Below are 22,769 nucleotides of genomic sequence, written 5' to 3' on the forward strand. Positions count from 1 at the left end.
TGTAGAAATGCAGCTGGTGAACGTGTCACTGTGCAGTTTGTAGAGCACACTATCCTCTCCGTCCCGCTGCTCTGTTCTAACTCGGGAAAGGGCTCTCTGGTTGTGGATTTCCCCCCTGCAGGAGTGAGTGATCCAGATGATGAATTTCTGAGGCACGCTCGAGTCACGTGAAAGCCAGATGTGAACATTTTCCAAGCAGCGTGTGTGGGTCTAACGTAAACCAGGCAGCTCTGCTTACGTGGCAAGTGGAAGCGGTCCGAGATTGGTCTGCAGCGTGGTGCCGGGGAGGCAAGGAGCTCTGGCAGCTCCTGGAGCAGCCGCTTCTGTCCAGGAGAGGAAGGTGCTTGCTGGGCTCATCACTGCAGCTCAGCACATCTGCCCCAACCCTTGCACAACTGCAGCACCTCTTCTGAGTATGAGCCCCGCGCAGGCTGCTAATGATGGGGCTGAATTGGGTGAATAGAACTAAAATTAAAGGCCTTCTTTAATGCCTGCTGCCAATCCTCTTACTCATGCACTTTAACTGGATTTGCATGCTTGACAATCCACTAGTCAAATATTTTTTTTTTCAAGATATAGTTCTTGTAAGATGCTGCCTCTTGAACAGATGGTGTGGGGAGTAGGTGTTCTGCTTCAAGTATGTAGAAGAGGAGGTATCTGTAGAGGTGAGAGGTTTACTTTAAAACACTGTCTCACAGTGGGGGAAAAAATTGAATATAGCTCTATATTCCTCCAAGGACTACCTTAAAACACTTGTTTTAAACATGATGCATCAGCATCCCACTGACCTAAGAGCAAGGAAAGCTTATTTAAGCTGCTCTGGTAAGGGACAGGGGTGGCTGCTGCCTGCTCAGCAATCACAGTAGCAAATAAGTCTGTCATTGTGGTACCTAAGAAGTGTAATGGGTGACCAGGCCCACCCTGGGTCAGGCACCAGGCACAAATGTTGGTTTTGTTTAGGTCCCACTGGAGCTTGGAGGGAGGAACGCCCATGGCACAGTTCAACAGGGTGCCTGGGGCGGCAGCGCCTGAAACAGATCAAAACACTCACAACCTTTCTGTGCCATCCTTCCATTTCTCTGACTATCTGTTGTTCTCTGCCTAACTGAATGAGTTAATTGTGTGAGTCAGGCATGTGTGAAAATGGTTCCAATTCAGATTAAGGCTCATCTGCATTTTTCCTTTTTCCAAGCTGTTTTACAGCCATATTGTAGAGCTACATATAAACTTGGTATCAGAATAATTCTCTGTGAAAAGTAACTACTTCCATTTCTGGGGGAGGTAGCAATGCCAAGGATTTCTCTCTCCCGCCCCTAGTTGAGTACTATTGCATCTCTATGGCCTTCCCATTTAACCAAAGTGTCAAGCCTAAGCTGAAAGAGAAGGGGCTAGAGAAACCTGGAGACAGGCTGACAAGGGATGGCAAATGGATCTGGGGGGATGAAGAGTTTGGAGATGGCTCACAAGGATATGGTTGTGGAACACTGAGCACTGCAGATGAGTGTAGAAACAAGCCCCACAGTTTTGGTGTTCCTCATTGAGCTTCCTGTTCATCTGGTATGTTCCATCCTGTATGGATGGACAGCCTCACCTTATCAGGAGGAAGAGGTTGTTCTTCAGCTTGTCTGAAGAGGGCAGAAAGGAAGCAATGGTGGCAGAAGTGGAGGCAAAATTCCAGCAAGAAGCTCTGGAGGAGCCAGAGGAGGGATTGAGTAGACTGAGCCTGGCCCTCTGGGCTTCCTTACCTGCTCTGAGCTGTTAGGTGTCCCACCTGAGCACCCAGGACAACAACATAGCACTTCATTTATACCAACTCCTTAGCAGGCTTAACCTCCAAAATCTAGATTGAGATAAAAGCTTAATTTCTGTTTTCTGTTCTGCCATACATGATGAACATTACAGTGAACAGGGCTCTAGGCCACTTCTAAGAAATGGACACTTCTAAGGAACAGCCTGGACAGCCCACTTCTTGCTAACTTACCAAATACCACTGTTGGGATGAGAACACCCTCATGCTTCTCTTAATGCCTTTTATTTCAAGAGTGGTGAATAGCAGTTTTTACCTCCCTCAGCTCCAGTCTGAGGAATCACTGCCAGTTACTGGACCACCAGTGAAGTTCTCTGAAGTGGAGTGGAGCACTGATCATTGACTTCCCAGGAAGCCAGTATAGTTTCAGTTTACTCTAAGATTGCATTGCTTAGTCTCTCTTCACTCTTCCAATTAAAACAGGGAGGATGCATGTCTGGGAAATGAATCTGCAAAATGCTAAGCTCCATTCACCTTGAATAACTGATTAAGGCTCATCTGCATTTTTCCTTTGGTCCTTGAATAACTGATCCAGTAGTACCTCATGGAGAGGACTAGTGACCTATAGAGTTGATCACTGTTGGAAAGGTGCAGTCTCTTTCAGATGTTAGCATCTCTCCAGCACGGCCACTTGTTCTTATAATCCTTTTATCAGTATTTTAAGATGCACCTTAGCAGCTGCAGGGAGATTTCAGCATTGCCAGGTGATGTTTGAGGTAGGGCTTAATGAGAACAAGAGTTTTATTAATTAAATTAACCTAGGACAGTTATCTCTTACAGAAGGCCACTTCCATAGAACAAGTCATATCTGTATGATTAAACTTTTTTTTTTTACCCTCCAAAGGAAATTATCCTCATCCAGATCACTTGTTGGGACTTGTCTTTGGTCCATGATAACTTTTCAGCTATGTGCAGAAATTATCTGGGGCAAAGGCTGCATGCCCAGAACTACAGCTATGCTGAGGTTCATGACCAGTATGATACAATTCCCCAGAATTACTGCAGGAATAATGTTGGGCAATATGTATCTTAACAAGCTAGACAGCTATATGGACACTTCTTTAAGAAGAAAAGGTTTGTCATAAAGGTCCCTGATAGCCTCAGCGATATGCAACCTGTGAATCTTTAGGAGGGTGTTCCTTCTGGCCTTTGCAGCAGTAGTAAGTTGCAGATGCTGGACTTAACATTGAACTGAACGTTTTAAGAAACCTGCATCAGTAGCTACTGCTAAACTGCCTGTGAAGGAGGAGTTTCTCTGCACCTGCTGGACCAGGACCCAGCTGGATGGGTAGTGCTGATGTGAACTGTGAATATACCATCTCCTGGATTTCAGTAGCATTGAGCTCATGCATTTGACTCTAGACTGACTCTAGCTTTTGTAGGCTTTCCTTGAAGCTTGCTTTGCTCTAACTGCACACAAGACAAATAATCTGCTGCTAAAATGAGCTGAGTGGGCTGCATAGCAAACTTAAAGCATTGGTCCCCATCAGTCTGGCGCCTGTTCTCTTGCCGGGCTGAGAGGAGCAGCAAACAAACCAGTCTCAGTGGGAGCAGAAAAGCTGGTGAAATCTAGATAAAATCACGCATTTCATGTGTTTAGTTCACCACAGCAACCATCTTAATTAAGTCTTTATAGCCTCTGCCCCCCCCCCAACTCCTTCCTTTCCTTCCCCACCTGAGGAGCCTAGCTGACCTCTCTGGGGGTTGCTCACCTCTATGGTGGCAGCTTGGATGGGGCTCACTGGCCACTTCCAGTGACTTGCCTGCTCTGCTGCTGTTTCTGTGCCGTGCAGCTCCAATGGGGAGCCTCCTCTGTGCTCCTCACAACTGCCTTGGCCCCAGGGCTTAGCTGTAATTTATGGACCCGTGTTTCTTTTGAGCTTTTAAAAATAATTCTGATCGGAGGGGTTTTGTTCTGGCTCCAGCTGAAGACAGCAGCAAGGGCTGTGGGGGTTGATGTTAGGAGCAGAATCAGGATGCCGTTGCCTTAGGAGTGGTTTGATTTGAGCAAGCGACTTTAATTTCCCTTCCAAATACTGAGATTTCCCCACCACCACCTCCAAGTAAGTCATCTGAGACCAGCCAGAGCTCAGCCGTGCGGCAACAGGGGAGAGGAGAGGCAGGAAGCAAGCGTTTGTTCGTTTACCGTTACCAATCCCATTGGAAACCAGCTCCAAGCCCCATGCAGAATTCCAGTAAAACTCTGTCCTAAAGGGGAAACCCAGGGCCGTTCAAAGCTTGTGTTTTGTTGGCTCGGGCACAGTGTGCTTCTGGGGCCTTTGACCTCCTCCCCGTACCCTGGCTCCCTCCGCGGCTCTTCGTTTGAGCTTTCTGTGAAGTGGAATCCATCACTAATGTCTGATATTTTTATTATTTGTAGGGGGAACTCTTAGAAGCTGGTAGCAATTAGAGCTTAAATGTCTTGGAATATAAGAAAAAAAAAAAAATCCCAAAGAAGGAAGTTTAATGCTAAGCAGATGTGCAGGAGCAGCTGAAATATGCTAGCTGTCTTCTGCTTCAGAAGCAACCTCATCCACATCTAGCTGCTGTCAGGCTGGGGCAGCTGAGAAGTGCTGCTGCCTTTATGCTGCTTCTTGGGCTGCAGAGCACGGGGGATTGTTTACCAGTTAGTACTTAGATTGCCCTTTTATTCTGGCTTGGACCAATGGTTTTGACAAGGAGAAAAACAAAAACTTTTGTTTAAAAAGAAATTCAAAAAAATTGATAGTAGCTAACAGAATTGGGTTTTATGATGAGTTTTGTTCCTTGAGATCTCACACAGAATGTTTCTAGATACAGCTACTGTGGATCTAGGACTGAACTCCTCTCTTCTTGGGCAGACAGATCCAGGATACCGCTAAGCTTGTGTTAAGCACAGCTTATTCCTTCTATCTTTAATTGCTGCCTGTTTCAGCTTTTTGCTGCCAGCTTGGATTGGGGCAAACAGTTTGAAATCTTCCCAGTTGTTCCTGCAGTACATTTTCTGCTTTATTTACCACTGCCATATTCAGGTGGTTCTGTCTGGAAAAAGATCTGATAGCTGTCTGAAGTTCATAATCGTGTTTCTGAAGGCAGTGGAAGTCTATTCAAAAGCTAATAGACAAGTTGCTGACAACAATTCCTTCACACCCTTTCCCGTGCGTGCCCCAAGTCTGTAATAGAAACACGCTGTATATTGCCTCCATAAGCTAGAGCACAAGATACTCTGCCAGATGATTTCCTGTTGTACTCTACCAGTGCAGAGCCTTTTTCTTTTTTTTTTTTTTTTTTTTCTTAAATGGTAATCCAAAGTAAATTATTCTAACTTACCACAGTGTATTTTGTACTATATTGTGACAATGCAGTGCATGGGTTTGGGAGTTAGGTGATTGGAAGTCTTCAGGTTTTTCTTCAGGCTGCCACTATTGAGAACTTACTGAAAAGTAGGCAAAACACCAAATCCATCTGAATTCCAGTTTTGCTCTAACACAATGAAAATTGTGTGCCTGATATAAAGAAAGGATTTCAAAACCTCACTGTTCCCTTAGCGCTGAGGAAACATAGCAATGTGTTTCTTGGACCTCTGGTTTCCAGTGGGAAGGTTTGAAAGCTCTTTTTTATGCTTTGTATCATGCTAGCAATTTCTCAGTTACAGATGTACTACGAATCTGTTACTGATTTTTTTTTTACTGTCTTGATGATATTCTGCAGGTCAAAAGACAATATCAAGTCACATAGACAAGGCTGTCATTATAACTTGCCTCTCTCTCTCCAAGTGATTGAGGAGTGATCTTTTCTGCTGTTAAACTAATGGGTCTAGAACTGGGTTGCCCATTGCAAATGAGTTTTTAAAATTGCATCTTGGAATTGTTTGTCAGAATTTAGGAAATTCTTAGACTCTCATATATAAAGACCTTTCCTTGTCTCCTCTCCCAGGCAATGTGAGAGTAACAGTTGTCCTTTTCCCCTTCATCCCACGGAAGGGGAATGTTTGCTGGTTCTTATTTTGAAATGGGGGCAAACTTTCTAACTCTTAAAAATGCTTCCAGTGTATTCAAACAAAAAAACCCCACTACTTAACATTTGAAGATTATTCCCAGAATCCCAAGCCAAGTATTTACACCTCATTTCATGGAGGGGGAGGGAAATCTTTTGACCTTGTTGGTAGCAACTCTATTAACTTTCTCCTTAACCAAGTTTCTGCCTCATATTTGTTGGCTAAAAAATGCTATTTCGAGTTATACTTTGAATATATCTTTATTGGAGCTTTGTACTTTTTTCCATGGAGTATTATTTGTCTATTGTTTTTTTTCTTAGTGCTATTTCAGGGTAACAAAATGCAAATGCTTGTAGGAACTTGCATGTGCTTGCTAAGTTCAGTCTCTGTGAGTTGCCTGTTGGTCTTTTGGGGATCATTAACAGCTGCAAAGCTAAATACTTTTGCAGGTCTGAGGCTTAATGAGTCAAACTGTCTCTTGGTATGCATTCCCTGTCCTATTGGGAATAAGCTCAGAGCATATCTTATTCTGAGATCTTAAAATCAGATCACTACAGATCAGTTTCATAAGTTCTGCAAGTCCCCTAAAACATAAAAATTAACTGGGTGGTTCTTATGACTTCACCTTTAACTGAGTCCCCATCATGCCAACATCACTCTTAAGAAAAACTTAATGTTTCTTTCAAAGCTGTCCTGACTAACTTGCAAGCTTTCTGGTATGACTGTTTTCTTGTTTCTCTAACTACTTTCTCTTTTCATGGCTGCTGCCTTCTTGGATTTCAAGTTTGGATGTCCAGTTTGTCTGAGACTCCAAAAAAGAGTATCGCTCCAGGTAAAGTCTTGTGTCTTGGTGTTCTGCATGCTATTAAAAAGAGAAGTCTAATTCAAACTGTGTGGTTTGGAATTGTCTTGAGTGTGTCTCTGACAGTGGATATCCAGCATCTGTCATCTACTTGTGTATTGATTTTTCATGATGCACAATTTCTGATAAGGAAGACCTTTGCTTTTCTGACTACTGCCTCGCCACTTTGATGTTGTTGCCAGCAGTGGATAGTAGTTTGCTGTGTTGTACCTTCCTTGCCCAGCTCAAAGCCACAATCCAAAGCAGCTTCCCCTTTTGTGGTGGGTTGACCCTGGCCACAGCTAAGTACCTGCACAGCTGCTCTCAGTATCGCATGTGGAATGGAGGAGAGAAGAAGAGGAGCAAAAGTGAGACATCTTGTGGGTCAAGATAAAGGAGGGGAACATGACCATGTGCTTGTTGTCCTTGTGACATGCTCTTTTGCTTTGTCACACGAAGTAGGAAGGGTTTTGTATGGGAAACATGGGAGACCAAGGAAGACGCAAAATTTTCATGCGAGCATCAGACTCCTTGTCACAAGGAGTTGGGAAGGAGGAGGGAGCAGGGAAATCAACCTCTAGGTGAGGTATCAAGGTCTGGGGAGAAGTAGTCCAACAGAAGGCAAAAACTAAGCTTTACAGTATAAGGAATCAGAATTTCTCCTGAGTAACCAGTAGATTTCTTCTGCAAAAATTTGTCACCTGACATGGAATACCAGAGAAGAGGCCTCTTCTTCCTTCAGACTTAGGAAAGATGATCACAAGCCATAGACCCTGTGTCTGTGCAGGATACTGGCCTTGTCACCTAGGCAGTTAAGGTCACATATAGGTCTCAAGGCAAGGAAAGGTGGAAAAACACTTGCTGCTTTTCATACCTGTCTTGGTACATATTCAAGTTTGTGCCCTGTTCAAAGTATGTGAACGAAATCCCACCATCCTCAGTGGATGAGTGCTTGCTTGTCTGGGGTTTCTAGTAAGCAATACTGCTGTGATTTCAGAAATGCTATCCTTGACAGAAGCTTAATACATCCCTGCAGGGTTTTACCTAATTGTACAGAATAGGTCTCATTTCAGGGTGGTAGTTGGACATAAAAGTGCAAAAGTATCTGAAGTATTCAGTCACATGAGCCTGGTGGTTGATAGGTCACCAGGATGTTCAGACAGAGAAACCGAATGAAACTGAGCAGGAAGAAAATGCGGTGAGGAGGAGACAGAAAGGGTGGTGCTGCTTGGGAAGAATGACAAGAAGCCTTCAGATTACCTGGCTGGGGGGTGAGGTTGGGTTTCTCTGACTCTCTATGTCTGTCAGGACTGTTTTATGACAAAGTGAATGACAAAGCTTTCATCCTTCTTGAAGGGCCAGAAAGTTAAATCTCTAAGAGATACGAATTTCTTCCCTTCACTTGACCGCTTTTATCTACATGCACATTTGGCTTCAAAAGTCTGTGTATGATGATAGGGCAAATGTAAGTGATTAATTGCACTGCATGGTGCTTGAGAAGGTGAATTTTGATACATAGTCCTGTTTGGAAGTCTTCTGGTACATCTGGCAGGTTCTTAGTTCCCCGTGCTGCTCCAGTTCATGTGGCTGGTGGATGGAGACTAGGATAGAAGCAAGTTTGCTGCTGCTCAAGGTCCAGCCAAGGGCATGAACCTGTTCCACAAAGTGGACACCCTAACCAAGGTTTGCAAGGGGTTTAATTTCCTACTTTAGAAAAAAGATGGGTGCTATACAGCCGGATCCTGAGAGTTGCTGTGGTGGGACACTAGTTTGGGTCACCCTAACTGCTGTTAAATTCCCTGGCTAGTCTGCTCTGTGCCATGTGGAGTAATGTGAATGTGTTGCACTGCTGAGCAGGACTAGGGCAAATGCCACAGTATATAGGTGAATTCAGCTGGGTGGAAGACCCTGTCTGGCAGCTGTGTGAAAATCTCCAAGCAGTTTAACAGATCTATGTGTGCAAAATACTTAAGTTTTCTTAATTGTTGCTACCTGTAACCTACTTGGTTGGAACAGCTGTTCAGAGAGCCAACTTTCCGAGAAGGAGTAGAAAAAGGACCCAACTTTTTTTTTTTCCTTTCACACTCCTGCCTCTAATTTTTCTTGGCTCTGTTTTAAAACCTAGCAGATCAAAAATAAAAATCCTGAGACTAACAAGCTCTTGGCAAAGGTCAGCACTGAATTTCTCCATTTGTCAGGATTTTGTTGGAAATGCTGCTGAGGACTGTAAAGAAGGAAGAGCTGAACCGGAGCACTCGCTTGAGGGAGCGCCTGCCACTTACTGTGGGCCAAGCTCGTTCCTGATGCGCTCCCCGTGGGGGCTGTGACTTGCTGCTGGTTTCAGCTGTGTCAGACACGTACTCCAGGGCTGGAAGCCACAATCTACCTTAAAGCTGCCACTTGTCCCAAACTCTTGAAGGGTTATCCAGATCTTGGTTCTCAGAAGTGCTAGAAAGTACTACGTGCACCTTATGCCAGAGAATGAACCCGGGCATCAAGTTAATTTTCTGCTGCTGATTGCTGGTCATATTGCCTTCTTGGTGGCAATGAATGCTGTTGGCTTGGGCTCCCTGTAGCTGTTTGTAGCAACAACGCAGGGGGCCAGGAGTGAGTTAATGCAGCTAATGGAGTTAACATCTAAACCAGATTTCTGCATGTATAGCCAGTAAGATAACAAGAAAGATGAGGTTTAGCTACTCTGCAAGGAAGAGTTGCCCCATGTACTGAAAGGCTTGCAGAGCAAATGAGTGCTGTGGAGTTGGGGAAGGTGTATGCATGGGGTCTCCAGGAAGGCTGGGGAGGGACTCTTTTCAATGGCACATTATGATAGAACAAGAGGAAATGGCTTTAAACTGGAAGAGGGGAGGTTTAGATTAGATATTAGGAAGAAATTCTTCACTGTGAGGGTGGTGAGACACTGGAACCGGTTCCCCAGAGAAGCTGTGAATGCCCCCTCCCTGGAAGTGTTTAAGGCCAGGTTGGATGAGGCTTTGAGCAACCTGGTCTAGTGGAAGGTGTCCCTGCTGATGGCAGGGGGGTTGGAACTGGATGATCTTTAAGGTCCCTTCCAACCCAAACCATTCTATGATTCTAAGGACAATGATTTATGGAGAAACTTCTGTAATCAAGGCTGCTAACCTGGGATGAGAGGGTTTGCCGGCTGACCTGGCCATCACTGGGTGGATGGTGCTCAACCTTGTTTTATGCTCAGGCATTCTTTGGGATTTGGATAGGGGGTTAGGCCGAATTTATATGTCTTCAAGTCTTCTAAATTACTTAAAAGCTCAGATCCAAACCTTTCCCTTTCTGCTTTAAATCCTATCTTTGCCTGATAGTGGGGTGTTACCTGCTTTTGAAACTGTCTTCTGAAAAAGCAGCAGAATTGTTTTGTTCTCTGAGCTCAGGAAAGAACTACAGAAATATTAGTGTATTAATAACCCATTTAATAGATTTACTCAGATATTTACTTTCATCTGTAATGAGGCAAAGGGATTTTGGCTGGTACTGTTTTATTGCTAAGACCTGGAGACTGGACTTGGACTGAGTTCCTTTAGTTACTATGGGTGATGCTGAACAACTGTCTCTGTCCTTGAAGCTTTGTGGCTCAGGACTGCTACACCAAGAGCTTTTGATCTCTGAAGGTAAACACTACTGGGACTGGGGGGATTCCTGTCTAGCAGAAGGGATGAAGATGAATCCCCTTTCCTACTGCCACAAGCTGTGAGTGGCCTTTTACCTGCAAGAATAACTGATGTGCAAATATAGCCTGAATTTTGGGAAGTGGAAAGGGGGTTGAAGAGTGCCAGGCTGGAGTGCAGGAGTATCCAGGAGATGAGTCAAAGGCCTGATTGTTTAGGGCACATTAAGAACAAAAAACAAAAGAACAAATGAAAATACAAAAGAAAAACACCCCCACTGAATAGAAGATAAATCCTAGGCTTAGAAACATGGTTTTGATCTGAATCTGTATTCTCCCCAAGGGGACTTGTAGGAGGCTTCAACAATCTCATCCCACTGCTCACTCTAGGAACTGGTTATTTTAGGAACAGTTTTCGGAGACCCCTGTGAGATCATGAGCTGTTGTGTAATCTCTTGTGTGTGCTTCATGTGGTAAAGTCTGTTTTTTATCCTGTGTGCAACAGACACTTAAACACAATTTTTAGGCAGACCTGAGCTCTCTATCTTAAAATACTTGGGGACAGATTGCTGATGGAGTGCTCAAAGAAAACATGCAGATTTAACGTGTTTATTTATCATAGTGATTTAGTCCCTCTGATAAGAAAGAAAAGAGGTAGAGTTTTTAGGGGAAGAAAATCCCTATGTTTAGAGCTGGGCATATGCTTGTTGTGAGGGAATAGACTGATTTGAGGATTTTAAGTAGGCTTCTTGCTGTTCTGGGTGGTTTTTTTTCTTTTTTCTTTTTTTCCCTCTCCTTCCCAAAAGGAGTTTTCCAGAGATACATAAAGGCTTACCCTTGAAGAACTGGCTTTAACAAGAAACCACAGCTCCGGATCCAAGCTACCACAGTTACTCCTCCCTATGCACAGAAAAGCGTGAAGCTCTGACTTTATTATATGGAAAGCCATGACACTCGGGGGCTGCTTTCTGCCAAACACCCATGTGTGCAGACCCTGAATGTGTCCTCAGCAGTTGTGCCCAGGTTGGAAGAGCTGGACTACCTGCCAGTTGGTTGTTCAGCTGTGAATCATCCTTATGGCATTCACTGACCGTTTCTGTGGTTTTGGCTTCTTCTGCAAAACTTCCACTGACCAGTCTAGTACTAATTCATTTAGTCTAAATCTGTAAACACTTGATTGATAATCATAAAAGGGCAGTATAAAAGCCTGTGTGCTGTATGGATTAAAAGAGCAGACATGTTTATAGCCTGATAACAACAGAGTACTCTGGCAAAGATCAGGAGTCTCAGATTTCCATCTCCAGATGATTTTATTTTTGGAGTCCAGTTGGTGGTTTTAATTTTTGGCTATTGCAAAACCATTGTAGGTCTTAGCTGTTGCAACACAGGAGGAGGAGGAGGAGGAAGACGACGTTGCTTGGAACGGATGCTCTCCGCTCTTATTTAGGAGGCTTTTGCAGTAGTTGCTGGTCTCTGAGTACCGCTGGAGGAACAATGCTCCCTCCTCGCTGCCTGGTGAGGGGGACAGGGTGCAACTGTGTCACTTAAGAGTGCCAGCTGTGAGGGGCATGGACAAGCTCTGATGACCTTTCTGCCCAGCCCCAGGAAGGGAATCGCTGAGGTGAGGAGCAGGAGGATTGTAAAGTGGAGCCCTATGGAGAGGAGGAGGGGTATCCTCAAGACTTTAACCAGGAAACGGACTCGAAGCAAAAATAAACGGAGAGGCAAGCAAACTCTTATTTCGGCCAGCAATCTATCGTGCGCTCTGCTCTGGGGAGGGCTTGCAAGTTGTTGCTAAACCAAAGCACTAATTCTGCTTTTTGGAGGGAGAAACTTCACCTGGCACATCAGCCTTATCCTCTTCTCTGCTCTCCATCTCTCCTGCCTGGGCTGAAGGTGCTTTTAAAACAGTGGGGCTGTACTATCAGAGGGACATTGCAGTGTGCATGTGAGCTTGCTGGGGAACTTGTGCTACTCTACATCACTCTTCTCTGGTGTGCTCCGCACTTGGCAGGCTCTTACTCTTCAGTGAGATGCTGTGGCCCGTGTCAGAAATTAGACTTGAACTAACTGGCAGGGATGTGGAAGCACCCACAGTTGTGTGTGTAATTGGTGCTGTGCTCTCTGTGGTGTTGCCTATCTTGTTCATTTGAATCCCCTTTGTGGGGAAAACCTGCAGTCTGACACTACACACCAGCAGTGTTGTGGGCATCCTGAGTGTTATTGAAGAGTAATTAATCTAAAGATGCTTGTGGGCATGGAAGGTTAAATAGCACCAAAGGTTTTTGGTTTGTGGGGTTTTTTGTTTGGTTTTAACCTTATTGATTGTGCCTGAAGAGGACATAGTAACAACTTAAACCAGGCTACCCAGAAAGTGCTTCAAAGCTTTTGATTACTGGAAGGAGTTGTTTTTCTGTTTTCTTTCCCTCTCTCCTTCCTTATTTCTTTCCTCCTTTCCTGTTACTGAAGTCTTCTCCACAGGGCAGCATCCTGGACTAGCATCACTCCAGGAGCCACAGGGACCCCACCCTCCAAAAAGGGGTATCCTCCAGGCATAATCTGCTGTAGCTGTAAATGAAAGTTTACTTGACCTTGGTTATTTCCTAGACCAAGGAATTTATCACCCTTTTTTTTTTTTTTGTCTAAATAGGAACACTGTAACACTTATACAAGCTTCTGTTAAAACAGTCTCTTAATTGTGTATGTTGCACCAGCCACCATAGTGACAAAAAAAAGTCCTTCTGCAGCAAGTACCTTGTCCAAGGCAGGACAGAGTAAATGGCATCATAAAGTCCTGCTGGGTTTTGGATATTTGGGTGCAGGTATAACCTGTCTTGCTGGACTATTGTAAACCCACATTTCTTGGAGGTGGATTTGAAGTGCTGCTTCTCCAGGTTTCCTGGCAAGGGCATTCCCCTGGCACGTGGTCCCTGGCTCTGCCTCGGTGGCTGATGGCTGGCTGTTTGTCAGCCTGGGTTCCAGCCTGGCCCTCTGTTCCCAGGAGGGGCACGTGCATCACATGAGCACTACTCCTGCCACCAAGCCAATGCTGTCGGGTTTTTTTGATTGTAGGTTTTTTTTTTTTTTCTTTAGTCTACTCCCATGAAAACTTTCAAGGAGATGAGAGGAAAGAAGACATTTAGGAAGTGCCCTCCTGCACATCCCTTCTTCCCTTTGCCACTGTTTGGTCCCTCCTTTTGCCTTTCCACACACTGAATTCTCTGGTGATGCACATGCATAAACATACTGCCATGACAGCTTTAGTTTCTGGCTAGAGAACTAGTGTTTATCTTAAGACTAAAATGAAGTAGGAGTTGTAGGTGTTACTTGCATGAATAGGTTGAAGGAAGATGATAATGGTACCCTGTTTGAGACTGGAGAAGGAACTGTGTGGGAAGCTGTGTAAAATGGGGAAAAGCATCTCGTCACACTCTAGATAACCCAATTAGCACTGGTTTAAGGCAGAACAGGTACGTCGATTCATCATGAGCAGAAACACGATGCTTATTTGGAGTGAACAGCTATGATGAAAATCTTTATTATAAATTTCAATGCTGTTAGTTCACTGTCTTCTCCCCTTATTCATGCTATTGGCAGTGGCTCAATTATCCATAGAAAAACTAGATCTCTTAAACATAAACTTCTAGAGGAGATGACTTGTCTTCAGACAAAATTAACCTGTGTAACCTGAGGAGAGTCAGAGGCACACTTAGGGAGCAAGGAAGTCTTAATTTTCTGGATTTCTTAAATCTGGTCCGAAGGGAGGCATTGTGATAGTGTTTCCTTTCAGGAAACAGTTGAATTAATTGCTTTTTGTTCTAGGATTTTCATTTCACAGGATGCTGTTTTAATGGCTGATGCACTCTTTACCTCTCTCTTGGCAGAGATGCTAATTATTTGTCTGTAGAATCATTTTGCATTTTCAGCCCAAAAATATATGAACATGCTGCTTTTGGAAATACAGTGCTGAGCATCCTGTGCTTGACTGTTGGTCCCCTGCCTTGTCCGGTGGACAGTTTCAGACCATGCTGCTTCCTTCCTGTCTCATAGCCAATTTGTCATCAGAGATTCAGGAGACCTGGAGCCTGTTCTTGGCTCTGCCCCATCACATGAAATGGGACTTGCAGCAATTCATACATCTGCTGTCTCCCCTTTCCATCTGCATCTTAATCTAGAGAGACAGGATCTGCCTCTTAGCATGTAAAATTTATACTAATGCTGTTGGCCCAAACCCCTCTGCCCTACTGCACGTTGCTGTAATTCAGGAAACCTGTAAAATAATTTTACGTTAAGGCACGCGTCTGGTGGCTCTTAGAAAGAAATTGTAGGTGCTTTTTGCTCTGGTATGACACTTTGAAGACTGTGTAAGTGGAGGCAAATTAAGAAACCCTGATGTCCTAAAGATTTTAATGAGTGTGGGACGCAGTTTCCATGTGGAGCACAGTTGGTCTGTGCCTGGGCTTGGGGGTGTGGAGGCCCCAGCAACACTGTTTACATCGCACCCAAGAGCCAAGATATCTCGTACAGCAAGTGGCAGTGCAAAGAGGTCCCCCTCTGCATCTGGCACAGCTGCCTTGCAGCTTCACCCCAAAATGCATGATTTTGGTTTGAGGGTGGAAAAGTCAGAAATTTAAAACAAACAAACAAAAAAAACCCAAGAAGCAACTCCAGGAGCATGGGGGAAGGGAGGAGAACAGTTACCTTGTGCCTTTTTTAACCCCTGTTTTTGTGGGAGCCTACTCTCATTCATAAATGGCTCTGACAGCCAAAAGCCCTTGGTATGAAGAAAAACCAAACTGGAGAGGTTGGCTGCAAGGGCTCCAAAAAGGTGCCGAAGGACGATGGAGAGCGGGAAGCCAGAGTGTGCCTGTCCCTGTCCCACACGGGCGCTCTGCGGCAGGGAATGCGGAACTGCGGAGCTGGTGGGGGACAGGAGGGGGGTGGCTGTGTTTGAGCAAGGATCTGGAGCTATAACTTTTTTTTTCTTCTGTTTCAAGTAAACACACTTCCCCGCCCTCCCCTCTCTCCCGCCACCCCACCTCCCTCTCTTTCAATCCCGCTCATGTGTTTCTATTTAAGGGCTGCAGTGCAGACGAATATGATTGGCATCTACAGCCCCCTCTTGACTTTCAGCTCAAGCCTTTAGAGTGGAGAAGGAGCTGAGCCGCCAAGGGGAGAGCTGTTTTTTCTTTGGGTTTACTAGGGGATGGCTCAGCTGTGGATTTATGCTGCTTCAGCCCAGGATTTTTCTCTCTGAATGGGAACAAGGATTGTGGAAACCATGTTGGGAAGAGGTTTATTTTCAGAATCCATCATGAAGCTTCGCAACTAATTCACTGTTTTCGACTCCTTTTTTGTATTTTTTTTTCTCCCCTTTTTTCTTCTTCTTCTCTCCAATGTTCCTCTGTGCTGCTGGGTTGTGGGCCAGAGGAGGCTGTTTCTATATGGCCAGCCATTTGGGGATATGCTGCGAGCCAAGGTTGTTTGCTGATTCGCTTGGCTCTGGTGACAAGTTGGCCTGTTGTGAATCAAATGGACGGAGGTCGCTGTCGAGGAGCCATGGCTGGAAGCTGGCTTACGGCTTGCTTTTTCCCTTCTCCAGGTGCTGATGCTAGCTCTGAACCCATGATCCTGGAGCAATATGTGGTGGTATCCAACTATGAGAAGCAGGAGAACTCTGAGATCAGCCTCCAGGCTGGAGAGGTTGTGGATGTCATAGAGAAAAACGAAAGCGGTAAGATGCATTTGCTGCTTTTTCCCTCTTCCAGTGGTCTGATTTTTGCATGTATTCCTCTTCTTTCGGTTTCCTCATCACTACTTGTAGCTGTACGTTAGCTCCATCTGGTACGCTTACTATGTCTGGCTGAGGATGTTGAAGTTTCTCAATGTTGATTTGGGCTGGGGGCCAAATGTTGCCTTCTCCTGTAAGAATGTTTCATAGATTTTGTGCATTAATTAGCCAAAGTACACTAATGGAAAATGAAGGTGAAGGAGAACGATCTGCAGCTAATGAAGCTGATGTATAGTAGTAGACTGATACCGTTGCCTTGCTGTCCCTTCAAGTTTCTGTCAGCATTTCCATTACTAACTCCCTTTTCAGAGGATTTATAGGATGAGCTTTTAAAAATTGCTTGGGATGAAACTTAGCTTGACAGCTTAGCCTGTAGCCCAGAGCTTGGTAGGGAGGGGAGAGAATGTGCGTAGATAAATACGTGGCCATGCACAGTTTCAAAAATTCTTGTAGAAGTGTTAATTGGGGAATTCTGAGGCAAAGAGGCAGAGCCTGTCATGTAAAAGTAAGATGAAATCCCTGCCTCTACCGTCCCTGGAATAACCAGCTTCTACTTGGAAAATGAGATTTTTGGCAAGTGTTTGTATAGATGCGTTTCATGTACTTTAACTCTTGAACGTCTGGTAGCGTTGAGTCAGGCTGAACAAACACAAGAGACTGTGTACATGTGAGTGGTTGGAGTGGATTAGCAGCTGGTTTGAATAACTGCCTGTCTTCAGCCATTCCCCCTCCTCCCCTCTAGTGCTCCTTGTGTGTTAATCCAGAGCTGTTGTCCAGGACTGGTTTCCAGCCCGCTCATGAGTTGTGTATCCTCATCCAGAGGAGCTGCTGGCATTTGGAGCTATTCAAGCAAATGCTGATGTCGTGGTAGCTCCACGCACAGGGATCTCATGGCTGGCTGGCTCTGGAGCATGCTGGGGGCATGCCAGAGCTTGGGGGAACCCAAACACCCTGATCTGGAACTCAAAACCATCTTCCAGAGCTCTGAGTCAGGTTATCCACAATGATGACCATGCCTTGTGTGTTGTTGGGTTTTTTTTTCTTTTTTTCCTGGACTGGTTATTTCTCTGCTGTATGAAAGCCTAATGCTTGTTTGGCTCGAAGTGATCTAGTCAGTTGCTCTCCAGTGATTTAGTGTGATGTCCAAAAGGGCAGTGTGTGGAAATGAACTGGCTAGTGTGAACAGAAATGCCTGTCTCCTGGGTACTGATTTTTATCTCTTGCAAAGCTAGTAGAGGCCAAAATGCTCATCGGCCCCACTTTAAAGCAATAGTTATGATTGAAAGGGGGGGGAAAATGTCGTAACTTCTTAAACTGTGTCTAAGCTAGTGGACAAGCATCTTCCCTTCCAAGCCTGAGGGCTCCTCACTGTCAATATGGGTGTTACTGCTGCTGGAACAAGCCTCACTATTGTGGCAACTTATATTCATATCCATGATATCCCTGTCTTGGAAAATGGCTTATGGAGCCAAGGGAATTGGGCTGTTAAATAATGCAAGAAGTGTCTGAATTCCAAATTACAATTCCTTTGTGTTTTCTTTTAATGTAGGCTCTCTGCCTTGCACAGTTCACATCGTATGGTGTTGAACCACATGGTATGTGGAGATATAAATGGAGAGTGTCAGGGTTTGAATTTAATTAGTGGGTCCAGAAATGTGACTCTACTAAGGAAACATCCTTGAACTTGGATTACAGTTCTTAAGACTGTATTCTGATGTTTAGCAGCCAGATTTCTTACTATTCATGTAAACAAGAGAGGAAATATGAAGCCCTGAACTCCATGCTATGATCTTGTCCTTTATATCTATAGGGATAGATATAATACTGATACATTTAAAAAAAAAAAAAAAAAGTCATAGACTGCTGATGGAGAGAGTCATTTGCTTTGGATGATTGTCTAAACTGTTGTGGCAGGGAGTTCGTGTTTTAGTTGTTCCAAGAACAAGACTCCAAACGTATACTCTCATTCTTTCCTAGGTTAGGGATACCACAGGAATGATTTCAATACTATGACTTCTTGTCTCTTCAGCTAAAGCTGAGCCTGTAAGTGGTATGTAATGAAACTAGCAAAAGTTTCTCGAGTGTGAACTTTTGAAAGCTCTTCAGTTTTTGTTTGAATTGGGTATCTGTTTAGTGTAGGCAGGTATGCCTAGAAGATGTGGTTATGACTTCTAAGAACATGAGGATACACTTCTTAAGAAAATACAGTTATTGGACTATGCACATGTGTAGTAATTCATCTGGCTGCATGGTTATGTTGGCTTAAGTGTTGTGGAACTATAGGTGTGATTGTGTAAGTCAGACATGTTCTTCTGATCCAGACAGTTAAAGGTGATGTAAGGTGTTACGATGTCACCTGCAACAGGGACAGTTTCTTCAATGAAAGGAAGGAAGGATGGCTAGATAGCTTGTCAGCTGTGTGGTCCCATCAGACTGGACAGTGTGCATTGGGTGTGCTGCTGGGACGGTATCTCAAATCTTGTGTCTATGCGTGCATATAGCATATAATACGTCTGGCTCTGGGTTTTTAAGTGTACTTTCAGGAAGCTAGATATGTATGAATGTATATACTGGATAGTGTATAGGACTGCTTTATTTTAAAAGCCTTGCCTAAATAGGGTTGCATGCTGATGCCTAGGGACACTTAAATGGGTTTTTTGGTTCCCCAGAGTGGGAGAAACCTAAACTTGGCTCTGTTTCATGGCTTTGTAGGGAATAAACACCTTCACTTTACTGGTCAGATGGCCCCGTACTTTTTTATACAGGGAGGGTCCAAAGTTGTTTCAGAATGGTGGTGCCTGTTTCATGTCCCGCTGGATGTTTTCTTCTGAACACTTCTAAGACCTGAGCTAGAGTTACTATCTCCTCTGACGTTTGCCTCCAAATTGTGTACCTCCCTGGAAGTAAGTAGGCTCTGCTTTCAAAAGTCAATGTATAGGGCAGAGGTAGAAGAAAAAAAGAAATCTAGCATTTGATTTATTGAAGTCTTACCAGGTTATCACCAAGCCATGTTAACTTCGTCTTAAGTAACCGTGTGTTGCAGTTACTATATAGTATTATTCAGTGTTATTTTTCCCATATCAGAGATGGGTTTTAAGGCATCTCGCAGTCAGACACAAGCAAACCCATTTGGTAGGGTCTTGCCTCATACTTAGTTTTCTCTTTGAAAGAGAGTTTGATGAGGTTTTCTTCATTATTGGGCCAATGAAAGTTATGACTTGGACATCACTTCAAGTTGCAACTTCTGTTTAGTATTATGACTTAAAAGCAAGGGCAGTGTAGCATATGTGTTGAATGATTTCTAAAGCCTTTCATCTTGGCTATGAAGCCCATGGGTCACTGTAACCTGACTGTTGCTGCAATTGCCACAGAAGCAAATCTTGCTAGTCTGAAAGAAATCTGTAAGACTTCTATACTTCAGAACAAATTATGTAGTAATGATACCATCTCTCAGGCCTTGACACTTGGTTTTTGCAGCAAATACCTTTACTGATGCAACAAAGTTGTCCTTCACACCTTCTAAATTCTGGTTACACGAGCAGAAGACCCACAGCGTGCCTGACGTATCTGGATTTTTTTTTTTTTTTTTTTTTTTTTTTAACCTCAGCTGAGGAGAAAAACCTGCATGTAACAATGGTCACAAATGCATCAGGAAAAAAAGAGGTTTACAGTCTCTCCAGATGGTGTTTGGGAACAGGCTGCAGTTAAGAGGGTTGTGTTCCCTGTTGGAAATGACTATGAATTGTTTAAATGCACTATGTCACCAACCTGCACCATCCAACACTATCTAAACATCTATGAGCTGTTTCAGAATAACAGTGAGAATAGTTGACTCAAGTCTTGTCTGTCAAGTACATAGTTTTCTTTTAAATCTTAACCAAAAAAGTCTTGTGGAATGACTTTAAAATGTTATTTCTGCTGCAGAAATGAAATGTTAAAGCAGGAATCCGACAGAGATTTCTTTAAGGTGGGAGGGGGAGGGACTGGGCCGGAGCAGCTCCCTTCTCTGCCAAGTTTTGCGTGGATGTGGCTTGAAACGGTCAAACTATAAACTGTGGCAGCAGTGTTTGCAATGGAAAACCTGACAGATGGTGAAGTATGAGTGTACTCCCGAGCACCTCTGCCTCTGCTGCTGCTCTCCTTGCAGGCAGGATGGGGGCTCTTCCTTCGCAGTCCCTGGGAGCTGTGTCTGTGGTGGAGGCATCGTGGGATGGTGTTTTCAGCCGGGCTGAGCAGGACCATAGCCATGTCCTTTGCAGTTTCATAACTGCAGACCCATTTCCAATATTATATTACACACAATATGTAAAACAAAGCTATTATGGCTAGCATAACTGTGTTGGGACCCAAAGGAATCTCTGGAAAGGGAGGCTGCTCTTCTCCGCTTGCCTGGGATGTGGGACATGGCACTGAAGTATCACCATAGGAAGGTCTCTGCTTTGTCTCAGGGCCCTGGCTTAGGGGTCTTGGGACTTGCTGGTTGCCTACACAGTGTTGGGAGATTAGTGTGGGCCTGTCGATGTGCTTTGCATCACCATTTGTTTTCACTTGTGCTGCTCACCGGCTGCAGTCCTGATTTAAGAGAGCGACATAAGGAAGGTACAGCTCTCCAGTGACTGACTCCTGGGATACACTGGCTTCCCTATTGCAAACTCCATCTTCTTAGGCTGAGGGCGTTTTGAGTCTGACTTCTGCCTCTTCATGAGAAACACAGTATGCTTTATCTGAAGGTGTTGCTTTCTGGGGTTAAGTAACTGCTTTTACTTAAAACCAAATCAAACCAAGTTTACTTTCTTGATTAATTACTGCATCTTGACTAAAGGGGCACCATTAAAGTGATCCAGATGGAAACAGAAGTTGGTTTTCTTGCATTTCATGGATCACCTTTCATCCCTATTTTTTTTTTTTTGGTCCCTTTTCTTTAGTGTGGTGAGGGTTTTTGTTTTAAATTCTGTAAAGGCAACTGCTCCTGTCTTATCTGTTTTCTGCTGCTTTAACCCTTTCTGTAGGATGTTGTCTTCATGGTCCCCCTGCTTTGTACACAGGGGGAGCATGGCACAGTGTGTACTGCTATCAAATGTCTATGAGCATTAGTATTATAATATTGTAAAAGCTGGCCAAAAAGCAGTGCAATTCTGTTTATTCTAGCAGATAAGTGATACACTAGCAGTTTCCTAGGCTTCAAATAGCTCTGTACCAAATTGCAAATGCAGATACCATGTTTGCTTATGAAATGTCAACAGCTCTGCATCCACTGGTTGGATGTGTTGCCAAAGACAGTACACCTAACTGCCAACATCATGCTTTATTTAAGGTGCAGTTGTGCATTCTGGCTTTCCCTGGAAAGCTTTTTTTTTTCTTCCTTTTTCCTTACAAAGCATTTCAAGAGAGCATGGTCCATCAGAGGTGATTCAGGACTTGATTTCTGTGTGTACATTGTGCCCTGCCCTACTGTTTGCTCTGAGAAAGCTACTTCACTTCTTTGCGTTTCCATTTCTTCCCAGCGTGGCTGTGCATTTGAATTTTAAACCTTGTAAGAGACCGTGGTCATGATATAAAAAGTAAATACTCCCTCATACAGCAGACCCTTCTCCCCTTCAGTCCTTGAGCTGTGCCTGGAATTTGAGGAAGAGAAACAAAGACTTACATAGGTCCAACACCTTTCCTCTAACACCGGTGGCTTCATCCTAGAGGACAGGTTTAGATGAGTGGCCACCACTAAATACCTGGGCTAGCTTGTGTAACTACTTCTGTATGCACCAGCATTTATAACCCTGTAAACAGCAGAGCTGAGTTCAAGGAAGGACCACCTCAAACCCCTTCTTCAAAACAAAGGTCTGTAGACTGCAGTGCCCTATTCTAAATGGAGTGCTGCCTTGCTGTGTGTCCTGCCTTCCTGGGACTGTCACCAGCCCTGCAGCAGAGGATACTTGATCCACTTATGAATCAGTTCCTGTCCTGCTGCAGTTTTCTGCCCAGTGTATGTACTAAGGCAGACAAACACAAGCCATCTGAGGAGGCAGGGGAGGTGATTAGGAATTTTTGGCTAGAGGTTACTGGAAAGTTGTTTAATGTCCTGAAACCCAGTGTTTGTAGTTTTCCCTCCAAACAGGGACAATGCTGGCAAAGCAGAGATGCTTTTCTCCTTCCAACACTTGCAGCTCAGGGGCTGGAGAAGGATTTCTCTCTATAGGCAGAGTTTCAGAGACATCTGTGGTGAGCGTAAGGATGCTCAGTGGCACTGGCATGTCCTACTGAAGCAGTGTCTTTGTCTTCAGGCTTTTTGGAGGAAGTGTCAAGGTTGGCTGTTCTCTTGCTTTGTTTTGCAATAGTATAAGCAAAACATCTTGTTGGTTTGTCTGGTTGTAAAGGGTGGGTTTTATTTTAAACTTCAGCTGTCTGGAAGCTAGTGTCTACAGAAGGAGCCTGGGTGCTTTGTGTTAAAGTAGTCTGTGGAAATGGGGTCAATGGAGTATTGGTAGGAGAGACATTTAGACTAATTCTGGCTCTGTGCTGGCTCCAGCAGAAGCCTGAGGCAAACTTAAAGCAGAGAGGTAAAACTGGATGTGATTACTTGCTCTAGCCAAGTTCTCACTGGAGATCAGCTTCTTTCTGGGAATATAGTGCCTGACCAACCCTGCAAACAGGCACTCCCTCTTTCAGTGGCCTGTTTGCAAAATATTGAATGGACGGAGAGAATTTACACTCACACCAGAA

At 44.3% G+C, this 22,769-nt stretch overlaps 1 protein-coding gene across 1 annotated transcript in view; it reads left to right on the forward strand.

The window, feature by feature from the left end:
• Positions 1-15,995, forward strand: part of LOC104526977 (SH3 and PX domain-containing protein 2A) — a gene marked incomplete at both ends in the record, with an annotated part of 117,040 nt that extends 101,045 nt beyond the window's left edge. Inside the window, one exon of the mRNA XM_010170575.1 lies at positions 15,864-15,995. Coding sequence (XP_010168877.1) covers positions 15,864-15,995 — 132 coding nt within the window. The remainder of the gene's footprint in view (positions 1-15,863) is intronic.
• Between the last annotated feature and the right edge of the window lie 6,774 nt (positions 15,996-22,769).

This window comes from Antrostomus carolinensis, unplaced genomic scaffold, assembly GCF_000700745.2.
Source record: "Antrostomus carolinensis isolate BGI_N321 unplaced genomic scaffold, ASM70074v2 scaffold25230, whole genome shotgun sequence".
NCBI lineage: Eukaryota > Metazoa > Chordata > Aves > Caprimulgiformes > Caprimulgidae > Antrostomus > Antrostomus carolinensis.